Source organism: Coffea arabica, chromosome 5e, assembly GCF_036785885.1.
Source record: "Coffea arabica cultivar ET-39 chromosome 5e, Coffea Arabica ET-39 HiFi, whole genome shotgun sequence".
NCBI classification, from domain to species: domain Eukaryota; kingdom Viridiplantae; phylum Streptophyta; class Magnoliopsida; order Gentianales; family Rubiaceae; genus Coffea; species Coffea arabica.
Window position 1 is genome coordinate 50,598,254 of NC_092318.1, and position 24,773 is coordinate 50,623,026.

General features: G+C 36.8%; 2 protein-coding genes across 2 annotated transcripts; both read right to left on the minus strand.

Annotated features, from left to right (window-relative positions):
• LOC113688009 (protein trichome birefringence-like 41) lies at positions 1-2,175 on the minus strand. Its single transcript, XM_072049819.1, has 5 exons — positions 1,943-2,175; positions 1,286-1,457; positions 1,008-1,186; positions 743-901; positions 1-321 (listed from the first exon to the last, which is right to left on the minus strand). The coding sequence occupies exons 1-5, from the start codon at positions 2,173-2,175 to the stop codon at positions 21-23; spliced, it is 1,044 nt and encodes a 347-aa protein (XP_071905920.1). The 3' UTR covers positions 1-20.
• Positions 2,176-2,862: 687 nt separating this feature from the next.
• On the minus strand, positions 2,863-22,235 carry LOC113743231 (uncharacterized). The gene is made up of 48 exons (XM_027271193.2): positions 22,081-22,235; positions 21,814-21,988; positions 20,764-20,835; positions 20,596-20,664; positions 20,390-20,461; positions 20,212-20,283; positions 19,996-20,067; positions 19,817-19,888; positions 19,644-19,715; positions 19,476-19,547; positions 19,320-19,391; positions 18,446-18,517; positions 18,251-18,316; positions 17,570-17,632; positions 17,446-17,481; positions 17,274-17,314; positions 15,955-16,334; positions 15,550-15,745; positions 14,999-15,145; positions 14,676-14,794; positions 14,346-14,556; positions 14,001-14,238; positions 13,622-13,772; positions 13,060-13,439; positions 11,395-11,687; positions 11,090-11,264; positions 10,791-10,862; positions 10,596-10,664; positions 10,417-10,488; positions 10,244-10,315; positions 10,013-10,084; positions 9,838-9,909; positions 9,641-9,712; positions 9,458-9,529; positions 9,305-9,376; positions 8,024-8,095; positions 7,604-7,669; positions 7,322-7,387; positions 7,198-7,233; positions 7,046-7,086; positions 6,258-6,634; positions 5,907-6,102; positions 5,495-5,635; positions 5,028-5,146; positions 4,705-4,915; positions 4,348-4,585; positions 4,016-4,172; positions 2,863-3,642 (listed from the first exon to the last, which is right to left on the minus strand). Exons 1-48 carry the CDS (start codon positions 22,172-22,174, stop codon positions 3,181-3,183), a joined length of 6,309 nt encoding a protein of 2,102 aa, XP_027126994.2. The 5' UTR covers positions 22,175-22,235; the 3' UTR covers positions 2,863-3,180.
• Between the last annotated feature and the right edge of the window lie 2,538 nt (positions 22,236-24,773).

Here is a 24,773-nt window from a genome sequence, read left to right on the forward strand (position 1 = left end):
TTCCCGAATGAATTAACTAATCATGGGATGAACAGAAGATTGTACAAGATTTCATTCCAAATATCAGGAACACCCCCTACGCACCAATGCAAGCAATCCATTCCACTCCTTCCATCCTGCCCATAAACGGAAGGATGTCCATCTTTGCGAAACTGCGAAAGATGTGTTATATCCAACAATGTCACGGGCTTCTTGATTAAGCTCAATGCCTCCTTCTGCAACCCTAAAGCTGGCGGCAACCTTCCTGGATATACAGAGCCTAGCACTGGCTCCGTTTGGTCTGCACAGTTCCTCGCTTCGGGTTGGTTCCAATCCCTGCCACTGTTTGTTGCCAAAATAAGCCCACAAAAAAAATTCACGAAGACATTCTCAAAGGTAGAATTTTTGTAACATAATCGCAAATACAGATTAATATGGCCTAATATGAATAGCCACCAGCAACATGGTCTAGTTGAAATCGCGCCCAATCCTGAATTGAAAAAAAAGGGGAGGGACTAAATCCGCACCCCTCCATCTTAAATGCAACTTTTAATACATACGATACAAGTTATCAATGCTCATGGTAGAGGTCATTAATGTATTAGGGCTGTGGATTTAGACTGTAGCAGCGTAGATTTAGATAGTCCCAAAAAAAAAACAAATTGATAATTAACATTTACGGAACATAATAGTTGAAATTTTGGATGCAACAGAATTATGTAGAAAAAGTTATAATAAGCTATAACTATAGTAAGGTACTCACTCGTAATGTGATGGAGAAACCGGTTGAAAGAACAGCCTGGTCTTAGCAGGATCCATGTCGCTGTCTACCCACTGACCCCATGTACCAAGTGCCCTCTTGAGGGCAATATTTCGGTCGATGTCTTTCAATATCTTGTCTCCCACTTTAACAAATTGCCACCTAAAAATGAAATTATAAAATTCACCCAGTTAAGATGCATAAAGCTTCTCAGAGATGGAGTGATCAAAGAGGTGCAATTGAGATGGTAGAGAATCAGACTACTAACGGTTGTTTGGTTCCCCTGTAAAACCACCATTGGTAGGTGTTGAAGATGAGCACATCATTCTGTCTCCATAGATTTGCTTTCTCAGCCACTGAGTCTAGTATCAACAACGTACCATTCTCTGTGGCTATCAAATCCACCAAAAATGGATTCAAATCGTACTTCACTTTTACTCCGAAGTCCTAATAATGTCATTGGAAAAAAAATTAGCATCCAGGGAAGTTTAGAAGTTTATTTATTTTTTTGAAACACTTTTTTAATATATGACGGATTAACTATACCAAAAATGTGACGGTGGAAATGGAGCCAACTCTGTTTCGATTATACTTTATCCCGGGCACTGATGAGTATAGCAAACATAGAATTGATTGATACAAATCTCGGGATAAAGAATCGCCTACGATCATGATACTTTTTCCCCTAAATTTCTGCAAGAAATCACCGCCATCGAATCTGCACTTGAAAAAACATGTTCCATTCCACCGTGGTTATCTTATGTATTCGGTTAGAAATTTCAATTACGAATGTATGATTATGTACTAAATAAACAAAAGGGTTTTGTTCGGGAAAAAAAAAAATTAATCACATGATGTTATGAAGAAGTCTTAATTATCCAATTGATTAGGTCAACACGCAAAAGCATATATGAAGATAGCAATTTGACACATAACAATAGTGAATATGGTCTTGTAGATTTTAAGCCAAATTCTTGGAATTGAATTGGAACATCACAGTTTCATGAAAAAGTGTTATCTACTTCCTAATTGAGATTTGAAAAATCCAATAATATACTATTATTCATGCATTAGTCCATTGTCATCATGTCTCACCAGAATGAGAAATATTATAGCTAGTATCCTCATGAGCTCCTAATTCTCTATTTCTCTTGTCGCTGGGACTAATTTATGATCCATGCATGTACAAACATATATGTATACCTTGCCAACCGGCAGCCCTGAGGTTGCCACCGGTAACTGAGGTACTTCTGGTCCGGCCGGCCATTTCTCTGGCAGTCAAACTCACGCTGTATGAAGGGACATGCAGATGAATCGTAGAGTGGGTAGGATGAATCAAAAACCCAACATCCATCACTGAAAAAGTTGCAGTTTGCTGCATGGGCTTCGAGGACATGAAAAGCAAGAAAGAGAAGAAAATAGATAAGCAACATCATGCTATAGAGGAAACCAAACTCAGAAAATTTTGTCTCGCCTGCTATATATGTGTGTTTGCAAGTATTTATGTGTCTATGCCGTTTGCAACTAATTGTTCACCACATAAAGTCTTCATTGCCAAATAAAGAGAAAATCTTTCATTTGAAGTGTGGACACATTTCGAGTACTCGTTATTCATTTTCCTTCTCAGCATAGGATGATAACGTATTCAATTAAGAAGAAAGGAAACAAAGTTCACTTCCCTTTTTTGCTCCTGTTTCCAATTTTTTGCTGACACATGGATTCAGTAGTTGAATGTAAGGATCGAGATTGTGGCATTGTGCAGCATATATTTATACATATATATAAAGAAAAGGAAAGTTATAAAGCAGAAAGATAGAGACTGAGAGACGTCATCTATAGAAGTAGCTTAAAGAAGATAATTCCGTGCTTTTTTATATGTAAAGTGGTAAATAAATACATGCGCCCATGCTCTTGCAGAAAATTTCAGTGTCAAGGGTTAGAAATTCATATCATTGCCATAAGAGCGAGGTATCCCAAAATTTGATATTTATTTCCAGAATCATAACAGATTTGGAATAAATCTTGTCAACACCAGGCTTGGACTCTCTTCCTGCCTAAAAACGGAATCAGATTCTAATCCATTTTCCTTTGAATGTGGCTATAACTACATTAAGAATAAACCATTCAGCGTAAACTTCTTTATCCCACACCTTTTGTCAGGTTTGTGGGATAAAGGAGAATTTTGATAGTTGATAGTACAAAATTCTAGCTTTCAGTAATGGATACAAACTACAATTTTACTAATTGATGAACTGTAAATGTAAAATCTAGAATTAAAGACAATTACATGCAATATTACAAAATCTGCAACTAACTGTTCCCGCTAAACATATGCACTACTGCAAACTCTACGGATAATATTTCCACAAGAATGGGAAGCAATATAAAGAATAATAACAAGATGTTTCGATAGTCAGAGATGACAATTTCCTCGTGTAAGTTTATAACCTGTTGTCCAGAAAATCACTCTTTGGATTGATCGGGTATAAATCAGAAGCAGATGTTGAAGACGCAGTAAATGGCGCAGATGCTGAAGACGCAGTAAATGGCGCAGATGCTGAAGACGCAGTAAATGGCGCAGATGCTGGAGATGCAGTAAGTGGCCGGTCACTTGACGTGCTCTGCAGCTGGCTCTCATTGAAGGTTGTTAGTAGGTAGTGCTCATCACTGATTTCCTTCACCTTTGCACCCAAAACACTCGAGTCTGGAATCAACTTTTGATCCTTTACCCTCCCCTCCATCATGCTCACCACTGTCGACATACTAGGCCTAGCAGCCGGTGAGACGCTGGTGCAAAGCAGGGCTATTTCAATTGTCACTATAATCTCACGGTCGTTGATGTCTGTTCCCAATCTGGAATCAACTAGCTCCATCAGCTTCATTTCCTCCTTCAAGAGATGAGCCTACACGAAAGAATGAACATGCTAGAAAATGAGCACAAAAGTATTGCCTTTGATTTGAAGAGGAAATTGCCATGCCTTTGCAAGTTTATATGATAAGACATGAGAGAGCTGTCTGAATAGCTTAATTTTTCTGATGCGTCAAAATAGCACACAAAGGCATCAAAGCATATTCATTTCAGATGTTCTTGAGGAGGAGTTTTCAGTTCTAACTTTTGTTGTACACTACATACTCGAGTAAACCAACAAAAGGCACTAGAGTTTTTCAAGAATGGAATTCTGAGCTACTATTGACTAAATGCACAAGGCTGAAGAATTCTTAAACCAAGTAATTTTAAGCAACAGGCTAATCAAGAGGGAAAGAAAATGACGTTACCCAGTCGAGAAGATTGAAGCATTCCTCCTCCTCCTTTGGTTTGAAACCAGTGTTGCTCTTTCCGCTGACAATTTCCAGAAGAACAACTCCGAAGCTATAGACATCCGCTTTGTCAGTTAAGTAGCCTCTCATTGCATATTCAGGTGCCATATATCCACTGAAAAATAACCAATTCAACATCAGCAGCTCAAATCAAGGCCATGGTCTCCCAAAAAAAGAATAAAAAAATCAAATGGTAAACAGATTCATATCTATCTGGGCCTCCAATGGAACTCCAACCATTCTAAACCCCTCCCCCCCTCCCAACAAGAGAATGCCATGCTTGCACTCACAAGGTTCCAGCAACACGAGTACTTATATGGGTGTCATCTTCTTCATGAAGTCTCGCCAGGCCAAAGTCAGATATCTTGGGATTTAGCTCCTTATCAAGTAGCACATTGGTGGCTTTGATGTCTCTATGGACAATCTTCAATCTCGATTCTTCATGGAGAAAAGCCAAGCCTCTGGCTATACCAAGACAGATCTTGCGCCTTGTTGGCCAATCTAATTCCAACTGGTGCTCTTCAGGACCTGAAAATTATCAGGCGTGTGAAGATTATTAAAAAATCATGTTACTTGCATTTGCATGCGTGTATTTGGTTTTGAAGGTATGATAACAAAAGCACCTACAAAAAAACATGCAACTTTACCAAACAATGCACGAGCGAGGCTGTTATTTTCCATGTACTCGTATACAACCAACAGTTGGTTTCCCTCAATGCAGCATCCATAGAGCTTTACGAGATTAGGGTGCTGTAGAGCAGAAATCATGCCTATTTCATTCAAAAATTCGCGGTTTCCTTGGTTTGATTTGGAAGAAAGCTGCTTCACTGCAATGACGGTGCCGTCAGGCAGAATTCCCTTCAATTAAGATGCGATGTCATAACAAATGTAATGTCAGATGTCCGTAATGCACTTGAGCACGAGTTTCTCTACATGAGGAATTTGGGAAGTATGCCATGGTTTGAGTTACCTTGTAGACAGAACCAAAGCCACCTTTTCCAATTATATTGGCAGAATCAAAATTGTTTGTTGCGTACTTGATTTGTCTCAGGGCGAAAGATGCTGTTTGCAGGTCTAGACCTTTAAAATCTGCCAAAAAAGCTAACATGAGTTAGAGGAAATTCTCTGCACATTTGAAATTTGGCACACAAATTTTGTTTTAACTGCCGGTCACTATAAGCTTCTAGCATTCAAAAGCTCGTGGTATATCTAGTGACTGCATGGAAGTTTTTCAAAGGATCGAAATGAAGAAATTTAAAATTCAAGTAGAACTGCTGGAAAAATTCACGGACTCATGAAGTAACTTATCTGCTAAAATAGCTATTCTTCACACAAGGACCAAGATGCTAATGCCAGAAATTTTTACCAAAGGGTAACATGTTATCCAGTTTTGAGATTGCACGTCCAATATGCTGCTTGAACAAGAAATTAAGTTACCTAGCTGCAGTGTTTGACGGAGTTGCGGACCAAATTTCCACCAAAGAATGGCTAGAGCCACAGATATGATAACCAAAACTGCGAGTACAATCCCAACTATGGCGCCTACTGACAAGCCATGGTCTGAAGGTACTGGAAAATCTGAATGGGGAAAAGAAGAATGAAATGAAGAATAAGAAGTTGAAATGAGGAGGTTAAACATTATGCCAAGTATTAGGGGAGGTGACATTTTCAAATCAGTTTGTTTGGATGAAATGATAACTTATTCTATTCTTCTCCACGATACATTAATGCATGTTGAAAGTTCAGAAACAACATTTATGAAACACTCGTTAATCAGTGAAAAGAAATAAAGATTCTCTTGCAATTTTTGAGTTTTCAATTTAGAAGCTTTAGCAATTTTGAAGCTTACCAGGATCCACAGAAATTCCAGAAATCAGAGGACCATACACTCCTTTACGGGGAATATCCGTGGTTCCTTTTCCAGCCCAGTAGAAGCGAATCTCCAAAGTACTGTCAGTTACTACAGCAGTAAAATTTAGAACTACAGGCTTATTGACTCCACCTGCTGCATTCTCAATATTGAAATCTTTCTGGATCAATTTTCCCTAGAAAAATATCAACCAATTCCCAATAAATGTGCGTACTCAAATTTGCATGAAATAACAAGATGTTGCTTATGATTTCATCATCTCTTCTTCAGTTACTTTCTCTTGAAAATTTGAAACTTCATTGCAGACAGTACCATGAAGCCAATGAATACCTGCATGTATATATCAAATACGCGCCTTCCAAGGCTGCTATATGTTCTGTCATCAGTAAACATAATTTCAGCAAAGTGAAGTTTCACTGTGTAGTTTCCATTTACCAGACAGAACCCATAATACGTCAATGAAAGAGGAGATAGTCGAGCATCTGAGTATAATTGCATTTCATTCCCCAAAATTCCAGAATCACTACTCTTAATATACGAGTCCAAGTTGTGATTATCATCGGCAAAGTGACCAGTGGAACTGAATGCCCAATTTGTTCCACTCTGGTACAACTTTGATGGCCCTCCAGGTTGTGTATCATCATCGTAGTTTGTGTCACCAATTTTTTCTCCTTTTCCACCACAATTTATATTTAAAGAGGACCAGCCTGGAGGAAGCAACCAAAATAACAACAAAATCAAATAGAAATATAGCAGAGGCATGAAAGAGCACGACGGAAGCCTAAGAGAAGCAACTATTTCTTGGTTCATTGAATACACTTGTAGTTTCTCGGACAACCATTTAAGCCATAATAGTAGCTTAACTTTTACTCCCAGCTCACAATGACTCAACAATCATGTAAGAGACTTTCCACAGTTTCACTTCTATGTTTACTTTTGGAGAACTAGTGACATGGAAGGTAGCAATTGATTCTCAATTAAAATTGGTAAAGTATGTTATATTAGGACCATGTCTCTTAGTGCTCTAGTGGGAACTTCTAGATGATACTAAACAAAATAAATGGTTCATAAGTGCCTATCCAGATGATCCAAACGATTTGAAATGAAGATTAGCTTACTTTGCTGGCAGCGGAAACTCTGCGAGCATGAAAAGGTGCTCCTGAAAAACGATACAGTGTTAGGAACTGTCAGCATCATATGGAGGATGTGGAACTTCAGAATTGAGTTAATCAGGATGCGTATTTAGTAAATACATATTGTGAAAACTTACGATTTATTGTTCTTTGAAAAGCTTGCAAACAAGTTCCTGAAACAGATTTATTGCACTTGTCACTTAAATGCAGAATGCTTAAAAGACATTGAATACATTATTAATAAAGCAAATGTAATCTCACAAGTTTCCGGCTTGGCATCTCGTGGATCCTGAATTTGCTAGAGCAAAATTGTTGTAGGAAAGGTCTCTGGAGAAAACTAAAAAAACTCAGCAATGACAACATCTAATGTACACTAAGGAGTAATTTTATTTTATTCCAGTAAGAAGATGCAAACAGTTCAGCATCATATAAATTTAAGTTATTTTGTCAATCTTTTTTATTTTTTGGTGCCTTTGAACTGAAATTTTGATCCCAGAAAAGGATTAATTAGCTGAAGCATTTGTCAATGTAGGATGAACTTACACATATTCTCCCGTATTGAGCATCCACCCAGGAATGGTTCCTGTGAAGTTGTTCCCTGTGAGATAACTATCAACGCCAACATTCAAGGATTAGTAAGCTAACAATAACCATTTTAAACCATCAAATGGATTTATGAGTAGTATCCTCGTCTGAGTCATATCGTCCAAGACAACAACATAAGAGCAAAATTTAATCTACCATAAAGTTCTACTGTTGTCGATGTATAGAGTCCTCTAACATCTTCTAAACTCTTGTCACTGCCTCCCCGAAACCAAGTTACAGAAAAAAAAACCAAGGGACTGAACTATAAGGCAGATGACTTGATTCACTTAATAGCAGAGAACATTGGTGGTATTGAAGTCACAGGAAGGAAAAAAAAATTTCAGCTCTGTTATTAAGATTCCTAGATAAATTCCTTACATGAAAACTGTGTTTGATAGGGCATCTAAACTTCTGGGAATTGGTCCATCAATTTTGTTAAAACTAAGGTCCCTGCAAGACAAACATAAAGAGTAATAGATTAGGCATTGTTCATATTCTTTTGTCAATAGCACCATTTGTTCATCAAAGATGTTCTCAAAGTAATACAAGTGCCCAAGTCCTTGTATCCAAATACCTGTAGTTGCCTATAAATTCTGTTTCCCTACTTCTCTTTATATATGTCTAGTCCGATGTTTTGGTTAAATTACACCAGCCTACCATCAGCTTTATCCTTTCCCTCCAATTCTTTTACATGGAAAAAAACCAAGACAAAAGAGCTGGAAGCTATTGTAATTTAAAAGTATGCTATCTTACAGAAATTATTTCGTGTCATCATCGAAAGTACAAAAGGAAAGGTCAGTGCAATTTTCAAAAACCTTAGGGGAGGTTTCGCTTATCAACTCAGCAGCTTTTCTAACTAGACCCAAGCATCATTTGCATCTCTCACTTTGTGTTTCCTACACAGGGATCAAGGTTGTAAAACAATGAGGTGCACACTTCCTAATCTTAGACACGGACAAACTGGATAACTGAGTAGGGGAGAGATCAATTGGGTAGTACGGGGGGAAAGAATGTAAGTGAGATGTCCCAAGTTCGAGACCTCTCACTTATGCTAAAAAAAAAAAAGGAAAACTGGATAATTCATTCATTTTTTGAAAAATTTAAGCCTTATGCTGGGTGCAGAAAACCAGTATTGAATAGAGATTTTGAGCTTACTGAATAATAGAGCCAAAGTCTTTCCAAAATGTAAGGAAATCAAATAAATAATCCACTTGATCCCTCTTGTAATGTTGATTAACATTGAGTACAGCTATTGTATCATCCTTGAATTGCTTATTGTTGCGTTCCTACATTCCTACTGCATATCCGGATATCAAATTAATAGACTATAATGCTACTCTGTACAATATGAGTCGGTATCCTTACACATATCTAAGGAAACTTCTTTTTGGACATTATCACAATGCTGTAATCTTGACTTTGTGATGCATCAAAATTTAAGGTTCAAAAACAAACACGAACAGTATGCAACTAATTGCATCTGAACGTTTAGTATTATACCCAACAAAGGGCAGTCATCAGTAGCCAGTTCTGAGGAGCGATCAACTTTGCATTAACAAAAGAGTATAAGGCTGTGCATATTGTGAGGGAGAAGTCCCTGAGAAGCATGCAGAAGTTCAACTTTGAACAACAATGAAGTAAATATCTAATTCTACTCACAAGACTTTCAATTTTGTCAGTGAGCCAAGATAGTCTGGTAACTGCCCAACTATATTGCAACTCCTTAATACCCTACACAACCAATTGAGAAACAAGTCAATGCCACTTATAGTCATTTTCCTTGAGAGTGCAATGCAATGCCAGAACACTCACAGAGTCTTCATATTAGTTGCACCGCGAAGGTTAGGAAAAGTTGTGTCATTTCCACTCAAATCACTGATTCTCCTGTTTGTATTTTTCAAAGAGAACGATAGATCAGAAACATCAGCCGATTGTATTGTTTATTCATGAACTTTACTTTGTAAGAATGAAAATCAAGACATAAAGAAAACTTACAAGTCAGTTAAATTTGTTAAGGAAGAAATGCCAGGTGGGATTGGCCCTTTTAAACCGCTACCCTGGATCACTCTGCCATTATTTAGTATAGTCTTTAGTTGAGTAACAATAAGAAGAATCATTTCGGCAGAAATTAATTATAGGAAAACCAGAAGTTAAAGAAAATATTGACTGTTGCCAGTAGTTCAAGGTCTTACAGATTTTCAATACTTTTCCAGTTCTCGATAAAATTAGGTATACTCCCCGTGAAATTGCAGTCACCAATCCAGCTACAGTTTTTTGAAAGAACTTGAAGGAATCAGTTTTAAGACAGGAAAAGAATGAATAGGACATTCAGAACCCATTGGACCAAAATTCAAAAAGAGGACTCACAATATCTTCAAAGCAGTCAAGTTAGCCAATGTTCTAGGCAACTCTCCGGTCCAATTGTTCGAGGTAAGAGTTCTTCAATGAAGCAACCAAATTAGTTAACATAGAAGGCAAAAAGAAGAGAAAAAATGCTGATGAATTCTCATTCCCTAATAGTTGAGAAACACAAATGAAATCAATCAATCTGACAGCGAAAACAGAGAAATCCCAATAAGGCATACTCAAAGGGCTTACAGTTTCTGTAAGCGGGATAAGTTCCCAAGCTCCGGAGGTATAGTTCCAGACAACTGATTGAAGTCCAAGGTTCTACAGAAAATTTAGTGACAAGAAACAAATTATTCACAAGTTGATTAAAGAATTGAAACATACTCGTTAAAGAAATAAGAAGTGTCAAAAGGGATCATTACAGATTTGCAAGGGTGCTGATGTTTCCAAGTTCTTTTGGAATTGTTCCTGATATGCGGTTACCGTTGAGAGAACTGTGGTAAAACCACGAACTTACACATTATCGCTGAATTCTCAGATAGCCAGATATGCATCAATTCCAACAACATATAGGGAAAATTAAAATAGGAGCAAAACTTACATGTTAACAAGCTGCATGGTGCCCCATATTGGAGGGATGCTACCAGAAAGGTAGTTCCGAGTGACATCACTGGATCAAAGTAGCAAATATTGAAGATAAAGGAACGGTCAAGTTGGTTGATTTTTTTTTCCATTTTCGACCCATTTTGTCTTTAATTTATTAGTCATTTTCTCATAGGGAAAGGTGAGCACTTACAACTCTCGGAGGTAAGGGAGTTTGACCAATTCTGGTGGCAGTTCTCCTGGAAGACTCTGTGATTTCAATACTCTGCACCTCAGATAAAAGACCCGGAAGAAAAATTAAAAAAAATTTGGCAATACATGACTTGTAGAAACAGAATCATGGTTCTCTTTTTTTTGCCTTCTTCTATTTTGTGTGCGAGCTACTTCTATGTAAAGAAAAACATGGGCCAAGAAGAAGAATATTCTTCTCATGTAGACGTTCAGGTTTATGGATTCTTAATCTCTGTACATGCTTGAGTAAGGAGTACTTACATACTAACGACATGACAGGTCGTGCTATTTTCAAAGGAACAATTACAAGTAACAGCATTCGCAAACTCTTTTGGTGCAGTAGCATTTCTCCAGTTTGATTCTCCACTACAGGGATCTACTCCGAAATTCCAATCCGTCTTCCCTAATGTTTTTGCTATCTCCCTCAAAACGTCCACTAGAAGAACCCAACATCCAAAAACAGAAATTGGTCATCTGGTATGATACAGCAAGTCAAAATTAGAGATCAAGAATTGAAAGCGCATGCCCTTTGCACCCAAGTTCATACTCGTATAGCAAGGATATACCTTCATCTGGTACAAGAGTGGCTCCTGAAGCAAGCTTTGCCGGCCAGAAGATGAATATTATTGCAGCAGCTGAAGCAACTGAAAATCCAAGGCGACCCCGAAGAAACATTTTTCTGAGTATTATTAAGAAGAGGTAGTTGCAGAGCAATACTACTATATTCCAAGTCAAAAACATGCCAAACAGAAGCTGAATATATATGTAAAGGCAAGTATGAGGTGAAATTAATCTACAAATTAATGAGCTGAAAGGACTTGAAATTAAATGCCATATTCGACTTGGTGAATATCGTAGGCTTTAGTCAGTTGCTTTGGTTTGACGATGTATAGCATTACTGTTTCCGATCAAATAAATAAATGCAAGTTGAAAAATCAAGAATTATTGCCAGCTTTACACCCGGGTTCACATGCACACAGGCACTGATTGCCCTAATGATTTCCTTTCTGTATGACAATAGAAAAGTCAGCCACTGGTGATATTTTGTCTCGGTTTGACAGTAGATTATGACATATGGGTAAGAATAAATTTGTTCAACGTAAGAATCTTGCTAGAGAATTCCAAAGTACTTTTCATACCTATTATCAAAAAAAAAAAAAAGGTACCTTTCATACCTCTTCAGTCACACACCTGTGCAGATGATGTTATGGATTTAGATAGGGCAAATGACACTTTCTTGTAGTTTAGTGTTTTTTTTTCACATAACCCATCGTGATTTAGATTAAAGTGTCAAAGTGACGGAAATGATCATTCGTAATGGAACTTTTAAAAATATTGAAATTACCCTTATAAATACATGACACACTAACCCGATGTGATTTTATGTTTTACCATATATATAATCTCCTTATAGTTTAATGATTTACTATATAATCTCTTTATGGTTTTCAAAATATACACATAAGGGGATTATCTCCGTTACTTTGATACTTTAATCCAAACCATAAGGGGATTATGTATAACTTTTGAGATCATAGGAGGAGGTTATGTTAAAAAAAATACTAAACTACAGGGGGTAAAGTGTAATTTGACCATTTAGATATCAATCCTAGTCGGATGTGATTTTGGGTACCAGTTATATTTATCTGTTTCTATGATTGCATCCTTGTTCCCAACCATCTTCGCCTGGCTTTTATAACCGACATTGATGTATTCAATTTCTTCATAATGTGCTGTTGTGAAGAAATATTGAGGTCTTTGTAAATAGAAGTTATAACAGAATCGATCTAGACCACACATTTTTTTTTTTAATCTCAAAGTTTGAGAATTGAGTCCTCAAAGTCTCCTTTTGAAAGCTTGGGCAAAAGTCAATGCTGCCTTTGGGCTTCTGGCTGGGTTGATGATGATGGATAAGAATTACGACGACTTTGTGCCTTCGTTTCCTCTATTCTAGATCAGCATGAACATTTTGACTCCCCAGCAGCTCTACGGGAGATGGGGACTACTTGATCAAGGGGAAAAAATTGGAGAAAATCCAGGCTGACAGAAATGAGCTCTATGATTAGAAGTCTCAGTTGTTTTATGTACAGCAGCAATCCACGAAGAAAAACCTACTACACATTTCTATGGATTTACACTTAACTAGTACTAGTTCTTTTGGCAAACTACGTGGAATTTCAAGAAAGAATGGAAAGATCTGAAACATAAAAGGCACAGACAAATTTCCTTACGATCTGTTCATCAGAAAATCAGAATCGATGGTAACTGGATATAAATCTCCAGTCGATGTTGAAGATGCAGTAAACGGGACTTCCATTGATACATGCTGGGCACAGCTCTCATTTGAATTTGGTACTTCATGCTGATCGGAAATCTCCCAGGGCTCAACCTTGTTGCTCGAGACTCTCAATCCTGAAAGTAGCTCTTTATTAACTACTCGTCCTTCCAGCATGCTAACCACGGTCGACATGCTAGGCCTAATGGTCGGTGAGACATTGGTGCAAAGAAGGGCAACATGAATTGTCAGTATAACCTCTTCCTTGTTGAAGTTTGATCCGAGTCTTGGGTCCGCTAGTTTCATTAGTTTCCCTTCCTCCTTCAGCAGATTAGCCTAAAGAAACAGGAAACTAGGATTTCAGCAGATAAAAAAAAAATCATCGTGTGTAAGGCTGTAAGCTACTAGCACTGAATGAGATTTGGTTATTTTCATGCCTAACATAAGTTGGTATTCAAAATTAAAGCAACAACAAAACCCAGAAGATTAAACGCAAGAGAACAAGATAACGAAATTACCCAGTCAAGAAGATAGAAGCAATCCTGCTTTGGTTTAATATTGCTGTTACTCCTTCCACTGACAATCTCCAAAAGGACAACTCCGAAGCTATAAACATCTGCTTTGTCAGTTAAGTAGCCCCTCATTGCATATTCAGGTGCCATATATCCACTGAAAAATCATAAATATGGATTCAGGATATGTATGTATTGATAAGTCACAATACGTACTTGATAAACTATTCAAGAATGAAAGATGGTTCATAGCTAAAATGCACCATTTACCAATAAATGGACATATGTTGGCGCAGACCCAAAAAAAAAAAAGGGATAATGAACTTCCTTTTGAAAGAGAATTATGCTACAGACTTCCACAAGGAAACATTGTGCATGCACTCACAAGGTTCCAGCAATACGGGTACTTATGTGGGTGTTTTCTTCTTCATCGAGCTTGGCTAGACCAAAGTCAGATATTTTGGGGATTAGATACTTATCAAGTAGCACGTTGGTGGCCTTGATATCTCTGTGGACAATCTTCAACCTTGATTCTTCATGGAGATAAGCCAAACCTCTTGCTATACCCACAGAAATCTTGTGTCTTGTTGGCCAATCTAATTCCAACTTGTGTTCTTCAGGACCTGTCGGTATCCATGTGCATCCAAAGAATGAAAAATACATTATCTTGAGTGCAGATGAAATTTTTACTTGCACATGATTTTTGTAGTTGGATTACAAATTAGTTTACCAAACAATGCACGAGCAAGGCTGTTATTCTCCATGTACTCGTATATAAGTAACAATTGGTTTCCCTCAATGCAGCATCCATAGAGCTTCACAAGGTTAGGATGTTGCAGAGCTGAAATCATGCCTATTTCATTCACAAACTCACGGTTCCCCTGCTTTGATTTGGAAGAAAGCTGCTTCACAGCAATGATAGTGCCGTCTGCCAGATGACCCTTTAGTACAGATGAAATCTCAGGTTAGAACCCTTAAAAAGAAAATGAAGATGCGTCCATTATAGTACGGTTATAAAAAAGTTAAAATTTTGGGGAAAATAAGCATGGGTATAGGTCACCTTGTAGACAGAACCAAAGCCACCCTCTCCAATTTTATTAGCCGCATCAAAATTATTTGTAGCAGCTTTAATTTGTCTTAGAGTGAATGATCCAGTATGTAGGTCTAGTCCCTTTAAATCTGCCAAAGAAACTTATCAGATTGAGCATCTCGTAGTTGATACATAAATTCTGAGAATATCCAGAAAGATCAATATGCCTGAACTTGAAACCAGCACATAGACCAGGCTACAGTTGATCTTGTCTCCCTTATGCATAAATAAAATGTTTCATGCTCAAGAGAAAACACAAATTATTGTACTTAGAATAAAAATGGTTGATTTACCATTTTCCATGGAATCCCTGCACCGCAGACAGCCTTTCCACCAAAGAATAACTAGAACCATTGTGATCGAAAACAGAACTGCAAGTACAATTCCAGCTACAGCACCAACAGGAAAGCTATCTCCATGTTCTGATGGTGGAGTAAAATCTGAATATGGAGGGAGAGAGAGAGTGTGTGACTTATCCATCTCTTTTGTGAAGGTAAAAGTAAAATGTTGGCAATGTTTAATTTTTGCTCCATGTTCTTCAAAGGTTTCTGAAGGCTAGCAAATTTTTTCAGAAACAACATAAAAGCACATCAGAATTGTTCTAGGTATTATGTTCTGTGAAGAAGAATCACATGAAAACAAATGTCATGCACAAATAAAATTGCCTCTGCATAGTAATGGTTAGCGAAAAGAAAACACATCTAGTGGAAGTGCATTATTTATTACTTTCCAAAGGAGCTTTTATTGGGTGTCCATAAATAAACTATAACAAGTTAACACCAACTTAAAAAAATTTATTGCTCCTTGCACAAAAAATGAAAGCTTTAGATTATTTGAAGCTTACCAGGATCCACAGAAACTGCTGAAATCAGAGGACCATAAACTCCCTTATAGGGAATACCAGTTGTCCCTTTTCCAGCCCAGAAGAGGCGGATCGCTAATGTGTTGTCAGTTACAACTGCTGTAAAATTTCTAATAACAGGTCTATTAACTCCACCAGCCGCGTCCTCAATATTGAAATCTTTCAGCACTAACTTCTCCTGAAATAATTACAGAAGTCATCAATAATTATGCAAGCAAAAATACATAATACCTAAGGTAGAAGTTACCCCAACCAATTTGCACAAGTGTAAAATCTTTATACTTCTAGCGAATTTGTTCTTTTTTTTTTCCCACTTCAGAGATTCCTGATTCTTTTGAAAATATGAAAACTTCTATACGAAACAAGTAAAATAGGGTGTATAGATACCTGAATATAAATATCAAAGATGCGCCTTCCCAGACTACTATAAGTTCTGTCATCAGTAAACATGATTTCAGCAAAATGGAGGTTTACTGTGTAGTTCCCATTGAGCATACAGAAACCATAATATGTCAGTGAAAGGGGGGAAAGTCGTGCATCCATGTATAATCCCGAGTTAGTCCCAGATATGCTTGCATTGTTTGTCCAAGTATAAGAATCTCTGGGGCGGTCATCATCCAAGAAGTTACCAGTGCTGCTAAATGCCCAGTTACTCCTACTCTGGAAGAATTTTGAAGGACCACCTGAATCTATATCGTCGTCGTAACTTGTATTAACATCAACTTTCACTTCTCTTCCACCACAATTTATATGGAGAGAGTACCAACCTAGTGTAAGCAATTCAAAAGCTTTTCATCATTTGGACAAAAGAAAAAAGAAGTGAAAAACATACAACCAAAACGAAAAGTATGACTCCACCAAAAAAAAAAAGAAAGAAAAAATAGTACTATCATATTTTGAAACTAGTTTCAAGATATATAAATGAATGCAACGATTAAGTAAAGGAACCAAGAACAAAATAGATACGGCAAGGAATATCAGGGTTACAACGCAACTTAGTATGCATGCTTATTCCATCATCTTTCTACTTTGGCCGTACTGCAGTTGCTAGCTTGACTTGTTAAATCAGGCCAAGAAAAGGAAAAAGCAGTTTATGCTCAAAATGAAAATGTAATTAAGAAGTGGGGTAGGAACAATAGCCTGAGCGAATAAATACGTAATAAGATATCAGATCAGAATAATAAATCTAATTTTGCTCAAGCTTAAGCTTTAACTAAGTCAGCTAATTTTTTGGTCAAGTGTAAATGCTATTACCCCTAGATCCTGAATTTATTGATACTCTTTCAAGGAGATCAAAATTCAGGAATTCTATAAACTTCAAGTTTTCCTAGAGCTAAGATGCTCAGGTCTATTCACACATCATTAACAGCCGTTGCATGCAATTAGTGTTTGTTTGACTGTCAAAATGATTGAAACATATCATTCAGGAATAAACTCAAAAATCAAGTGAATTGAGTCCAAGAATTTCACCCTTACTTTGTCTATTTCTTTAGGTCTACATGTGATAATATTTTTTCACAATAGAAAAGGTTTAACAGTTAAATTGTATCATATAATTTTGCAATTGAGGCCATTGTGCTAATTTGATTTTCATAATGGATCAGGTCTAAATTTAGTGGCCTTCTCGACAGAGTTTATTACCCTATAGGTGATTCACAATTGAATAATGCTTAAAATCCGGAAGCAGTCAATCAATGATAACTTACTTCGTGGACAGCTGAAGCTCCTTAAGCATGAGACAATGCCTCTGAAAAAACAATGCAGCAATCCAGTATTGCGTCAGGTTGAGATTGGAATCGTTTATTAAGAAGAAGATCATATCAATATTGTATTGTTTATAGAATTGGAAGTGTCATTATAGTTGGACTGAAAACTTACGATGTTTTGCCTTTTGAAGAGCTTGCAAACAAGTTCCTGATAAACAATTAACTTCAAATGTTAGCTAGTACACAAAATCTTGAGATTGGAAATATTTTTTTCAGAGAACTAAATGTAAGCTCACAAGTTTCCTGGTTGACAGTTGGATGCTTTAGAACTTCCAGTAAAGTTGTTGTATGAAAGGTCACTGAATAAAACTTTGAGACATGATCAGTTATAACCTCTAAGACAGACTGAGTAGAAGAACTGTGCATACTCATGGCAAATATATGATCAAGAAAGCAGTTAAATAATGCATCTTACACATTTTCTTCTGTTCCTTTTAAGTAAAGTTTGCATATCTGTCTTTGTCATTTAGTTTTCATTGAGTTGTGGTCTAGAAAGCAGTCTAGTTATTTTTCATCTAGTTAAAATGTCGCAAAACTAAAAGCAAAGAATGACATCAGAAAACCTTATCAGTCCTATTGTCAGTTATTAAGCTTCTTCAACATCAGAAGCCATATTAGGACACAATGTCGGACGAGAAGGAAAACAAGAGGAAATAAAAGTAGAATTTCCAAGTCAGAATGGTGATTATTGACTGAAACAGAAGTACATAATGGAAAAACACAATTTATTGATGAATGGTCAGAGAGAGGTGATAAACAACAGAAAACTCAAGCTTTTATTTTTCTTGGGTAAAAGGTGAGGTAACTAAAGTAGAAACTTATGGTACACATACTTGTACCAGAGATGGAACTGAAACCATAATGCATTAAACAACGATGACATCTTGTACTGTACAAATATATGAAACTGAACTCACATACTGTCACCATCTTTCAGCATCCAATCAGGCACTGCTCCACTGAGGATGTTGCCAGTCAGATAACTAGTAAAATCAGCATTAAAAAATTAGCAAATCTTGTTTGTTTCCCACATTGTACGAGCATCTTTTCGGATACACACTAGTTTCAGTAATAAGATTTATCAATATAGGATCAGTGATCAACATTCTTACATATTATCCGTTTTTGATAGACCAAAAAAGGTGCTTGGAATAGGTCCACTTAGTTTATTAAAACTGAGATCCCTGCAAGAGAGAGATAAATAAGTAGGTTGTATACGAGGTACGGAAAAATAGCCTTTTAATTTAGTGATAATAGTTCTTCTGTAAGGGGCAGCCTCAAACAGATACCAACGTTTTTCCCCACATAATTTGTGGTTGGCCAGCATTCTATATCACGAATGGTAGTTAATCAGTTAGGGCACAAGTGGGTCTATCCTTTTACTTAGAGATGCATGTATTGGTGTACGATGTCTACGGCACGACGACTCATTTGTCGCCCATTGTTAACTAGTTCTTTATGGATATAAGCTTAACATCCAGGGAAAACAGTAATTTCTAATTCTACTCATTGCTATTTTCAATAGCTCTTATTTTGCCTGTTATCATCTGAGGCTTACCAATTTCGCTGGCATCACATTTCAATTAGCCCAAAAGTCGCCCCAAAAAAGATGGTTCAGACAGTAGATAACTCGCAAAATTGGTCAATTATATGGTTTAGCACCTCCCAACTATTACTTCTTAGCCAGGACAAACTCTTCCATAGATTAGGTTGAAATTCACAATCTATTTGCCTAGCTGTTCAAGATGAATGGTATAGGCTATAATACAGCTCTTCTCCTTTATGTATCTATAACTGATGTTCTTTTTGACATAACTTTCAACAAACAAATGCAAGTCAAGAGTTTTCTACTCTTGGGTTCAATGCAGATCAAATCTTTGCAAATGTGAAAAATTGCCTTCTAATCATGCTCATCGTGTGGCAGAAATACTATAGCAACAGCAACATATTGAACTTAACAAGAGGAAATAATCTAAATCTACTCACAAGAGTTTCAATTTTGTAAATGAGCCAAGAAACTCTGGTAGCTGCCCGGCAATATTGCAACTCCTTAATATCCTATTAAAAACAACTCCACATCAGGTCAGAGCAAAATAATGGGTGTTCTCCCTTGAGAGTGCAACAGAATTCTGTAAGACTCACAGCGTCTTCATATTAGTTGCCCCAATAAGTGGGGGAAAAGTTGTGTCATTTCCATTCAAATCACTGATTCTCCTGTTTGTGTTAATTCAAAGACGACAAACCATTAACAGATTGTATTGTTTAAACACTAACTGAACTCCATATGAACAAGTGAAAACTTGAACTCACAGGTCAGTTAATTTTGTCAAGGAAGCAATGCCAGATGGTATTGGCCCACTTAGACCACTAGCCTGAATCACCCTGTCATCACAAGAATTTAGTCGCAGAAAAATCAACAAAACATGGTGGAAAAGAGCTAGCATGAAAAATATTGCAATACCAAAGAGGGCTGAAGGTCTCACAATTTCTCAAGGTTTATCCAGTTCTGAATGAAATTTGGTATACTTCCTACAAACTTGTTCTCACCAATGCGACTGCATTCTCCAAACAAATTTCTCAGAATCAGTACACAGAATTGTGAATGGAAATTTATCAGAAAATTCTAAATCCACTTATAAAATGTTCAGATAGATGAACTCACAAGTCCTTCAAAGTGGTCAAATTAGCTAGTGTTGCAGGCAACTCGCCAGTGAAATTGTTTGAGGTTAAAAGTCTTCAACGACATGGTTAAAAAATTTCAACCAAAAAAGGGGAACATTTATCAGTTCGTGTAGTCCATTCAAGTAAAAGAAAGATAAAGCAATTTGATTGTTGAACTCAAAGCATAACAACAGTTGATCTATTTGAAGGGTCTTACATTCTTTCTATGTGACGCAGATTCCCAAGATCTGGAGGAATAGTTCCAGACAACTGATTGAATTCGAGAGTTCTATTCACAATTCATCCAGAAGTTGAAAAAATCAACTTTGATCACTCGGTACAGAAAATATGCAATACATGATAAGGGATGAGAAAGATCAATAACAAGTCCTTACAAATTTGCCAATGTGCTGATATTTCCAAGTTCTTTTGGCAATGGCCCTGATATACGGTTTCCAATCAGTGACCTGCAGTAAACACATTCACCTACATTTTAGCCTTCACAAAAGTTGGGGGGGGGGGGGGGGTGTGTGATGGAGAGGGGAACCGTTATTCACAAGGAAACATGAAGGGATAGGAAGTGAGGGGAAGCATAACATACATGTTTACAAGTTGCATGGAACCCCATTCCAGTGGTATTGTACCATTAAGGTAGTTGCGGGTTAGATCACTACAAAATTCACATCAGTGAATACATAAAAATTTTACCTTTTGGATAGTTTTGTTTTCTTTTTAATATTTTAATTTGTAGGGATATAGGTGCTGTTACATTTCTCGGAGATAAGGGAGCTTGACGAATTCTGGCGGCAATGTTCCTGGAAGATTTTGAGCTTTGAGTACTCTGCATTTTGGAAAAGATTGTCATCAATTGCACTCAATCAAATAACAGAACATACAACAGAGATGTTTATACTATTTTTCTGGGAACTTGACACTTTCAGTGGGAAACTTCTACAAGTATATGAAGAACTGTCCATATTACTGCTAATTAGTTGAGAAAACATTTCATTTGTTAGAAGAATTTGCGGATTCTAAATGACTATGACCGGATGCAGGGGTTTAAGGAGGAAGGAAGCTTCTCTCTCTCTCTCTCTCTCTCTCTCTCTCTCTCTCTCTCTTTTTCAATTGTTCAACTGAACTCGATCTCCTGAACATGGAGTTCAGGGTTTTTCATTCTTTTTGGTTCAGTCTCTAAGCGGTGGAATCAAGTACCTCACGGCATGGTTCTACCCATTGAGTTAGTTCTTGAGTTCGTAATTTTTTTCTTTTCTGGGTGTGTTTTTAGAGCTTAAATGAACTGGTTTAGAGACTTTAGCCTAGTTGCCAAAGTTGAGGCTTTGGAACTAGAGTTCTTGGATTCAAATCACCCTTCATTGGTGTTTTTTTCTAGGTGGCGGTACAAATTTTTCGACAAAAATATGATTCATCAAGCATCAAATGTTCAGTATCCAGGTGGCGCATAACAGTCTATCATCCCAATAAACTGTCACATCACATATTTCTTCCAAATTGATTAGGCCAAGTCAACGGAGACAAAACCATCTTCACATCAGAACCAATACAAACTAATGTTCAAATCTGAACTTATTCTGTCATTGTTGAGAGCTAGTCGACCGAAAGTAACACAGGCAAATTTGTTGAGAAATTTTTCGCTAATTACTGTCTGATCAAGTCTAATGAATTAAGTGCGAGTTTTCGAAGTAATAAGCAACTCAACTATTCTGTTTAAACAGATACTAAGGCCAATATGTATCATTACTCCGTTTTCTTATCAGCAGAGAATTAATGATTTGGGTATGAGAGAATGAATGAACTTTACATGCTGACAACATGGCACACCGTGTTGTTGACGAAGGAACAATTACAAGTAACCGCGTTCTCCAATCCTTTGACGGGATTAGGAGTAGCCCAGTTCTGTCGTCCACTGCATGGATCCACACTGAAATTCCAGTCCCTCTTTCCCAATGTCCCCGCAATTTGCCGCATAGCTCTCACTACAACAAACAAACAAAACAAAAACAGAAAATGACCCTTAGTTCTGCTTATCTTGTACTACGACAACTTACTGAATAAAGCATGTATGTACCTTCATCAGCAGGAAGAGTGGCTCCAGAAGCCAGACCTGCAAGGCAAGAGAATGCAGCTGCTAAAGCATGCAGAACTACCCGAGCGAAGAACATGTTTATGGCTGATGGTGTATGCCAAAGAAGAGATAGCTCATGATCAAGAAATAAAATGGTGATTCAAAATCTTATGTAGCTAGTCCCGATAACTACCATTTCTCTTGTTAGAATAACAATCAGTAGTACTAATTTAGTAGCTTGTCAGTGCAATTGGGACATTAAATTAAGCGTGGACTTTGTTAGCATAGACTTCAGAAGTAGATGGGGGTTTGGAGCCAATACTCGTAGACCTCGAAATGCTGCAATGCTGAATTATTTGCCCGTACCAAATACAGTACAGCTATGATCATTCGGCTCACATGATAAATATATTTTTCAATCCTTACAAAGTTAGTTCATCATCTGCTATAGTATAGGCTCCAACTCCCCTTATAGAAGTTATAGTTAATCATGATTTAAATTCAGACCTCAGATTCAATACTATCGATAAATTCTTTCCATACTTTTTCATTCCATGACTTTATTGAGCACCCCTTTTTCTTCTTTTGTCTATTCTTGTCAGGTTTGCTCAGAGTTTTCTCTTGATAAACTGTGGTCAATAAGCCAGACTGGTCAAACTTCTGACTTTCATACGCGATCGCAAAGTAAGTAAGGAGCATGCATGTTCTGTTTGGTTAACAAGTCTCCTAGAAGAAGAGCAGCAGAAGGAACCAAATATAGAGACGTTTTGGACAATAGAATTTACCACGTTTGATACAAAATCGTCAGAAGTCATGAAAATGATAGATCATACAAGAACAAACCAACTTGTTTCTATCGTTTGGAAAAAAAAAATACAAGAACAAACCAACTCGAAACCCTTTTTCATCTTTCCGTATTTCGTCCGAATAGGTGTGAGTTGCTTATTCAAATTGGTAAATTACACGAGAGATATAACTTAAAAGTCAAAACTCCAAAAGAGAAGTTCCTCTTATTTGGCTTATCCGTTTACTTGACCATAGCTCTTAATTGAATTCTTCCAAGAAAAAATTGATAGCAATTTGGCTTTTCAAGGCAATAGGAAGGATTTGACCGTGAGAAGTGGGACGCAATAAATGCCGTACGGGCAAAACCGTGAGCCGTAGTTGTACTTGGTTTTGGTGTGACTTGTTCACATGCTGTATGAATGGATGGCCTTGTACTTTGGACTAAATTTGCCTGTGGTATTCATTCTTTTGTGGGGGGCGTTCCAGAACAAGTTGCATTTTTTTTTTTTTTTGAATTCACAACTACAGCGATGTTGTGTGGAAATCATTAATAACGAAAATTAGTTAAGATAGAGGACAACTTGATAGGAGACTTTTTTTTTTTCCTTAAGAAAATGGGGAAGAGAGGGACCTCTCACTTGATGGGTTTTTTTTTTTTTTTTGGAATACAAGAGGATGGAATTTAAGAAACGGGAAAGAGATATGAATATTAAATTCCAAATTTTTAATTTTTGAAATCTCAATTTTAACTATTGAAATAAGACTCTGTTTGATGACTCAATTTAGCACTTAAATTTAATAAATTTAAATCTTAATATATTCAAATTATTTAATAACCAAAATTAAATATCTGAATTAATTAAATAGCACTGAATTTTCTAGACAAAACCTGTTCCTAAAATTAAGTGATAAGCTATTGACTTATCACTGAATGTGATATACACTCAAATGTATTGAATTTAATATTTAATAATTTAATGAATTCAAATTTCAAATTTCAGATTTCAATTTTATCAAACTCACCTGAGACTTCCTCAAACTGAATACAATTGAGTACAACAAACATTCAAAACAACGAGTCTATGAATCCTGGTCGATTTATTTTTTCCTTGCTTGTTTACTTTCTATACGTGTATACATACATATATATATATATATGTGTGTGTGTGTGTGTGTGTGCGCCGACACTATGAGAGGTTGCTGCCATGGAAACCAACCTCATCGTTGGCTGCCTGTTTCATTATAGTGACAGCTTTACGTACCCCTTTCTCGGTCAGCCCTTTTTTTTGTTTGTTTTTTTTGTTTTTTTAATGAAGGAAGAGTGCATATATATATAAAATTCGAAGCAGGATTTGATAAGACGGATTTGCAATCTGTGTGACAAAGGCCAAAAAAGGAGTATGTTATGCCATGACATGTTTGTTTGATCAGCAATTGCAAGCTGTTACCAAGTTCATGAAGTTAAATCAGTATGAACGATCAATGAATCAGAAATCAGATGGTTTTTCAAAATGACTTGGGATGAATCATTTTGGTCAATTGGACTTAAAATGTGTTCTCATGATGATTTTTCACTGTGTTAAATTTCCACGCAACTCATGGCAATTCTGGTCAAGCCATTCAAAAAAAAAAAAAAAAAAATCCATAAGTTAAAGGATTCCAAAAGGTGGGTACTGTTGTTTGCAAGAAAAGGTGTGGGAAAGTGAAGGAAAGTAAATTACTTTTTCGTTCATGTATGTATGTTTAGTTAGCAAAAGGTTGAAAATTTTTCTTGCACTTGTCTTCACTTTCTCGTATTTTATATCCTTCAAAGTTGGCAGCGATTTTGAAGGTCTTATACAAAAATTTTAATGATTGTCACTAACTTCCCATTCTCCCTCAAATTTTTTTCTTCAAAACAGAAAAAATTC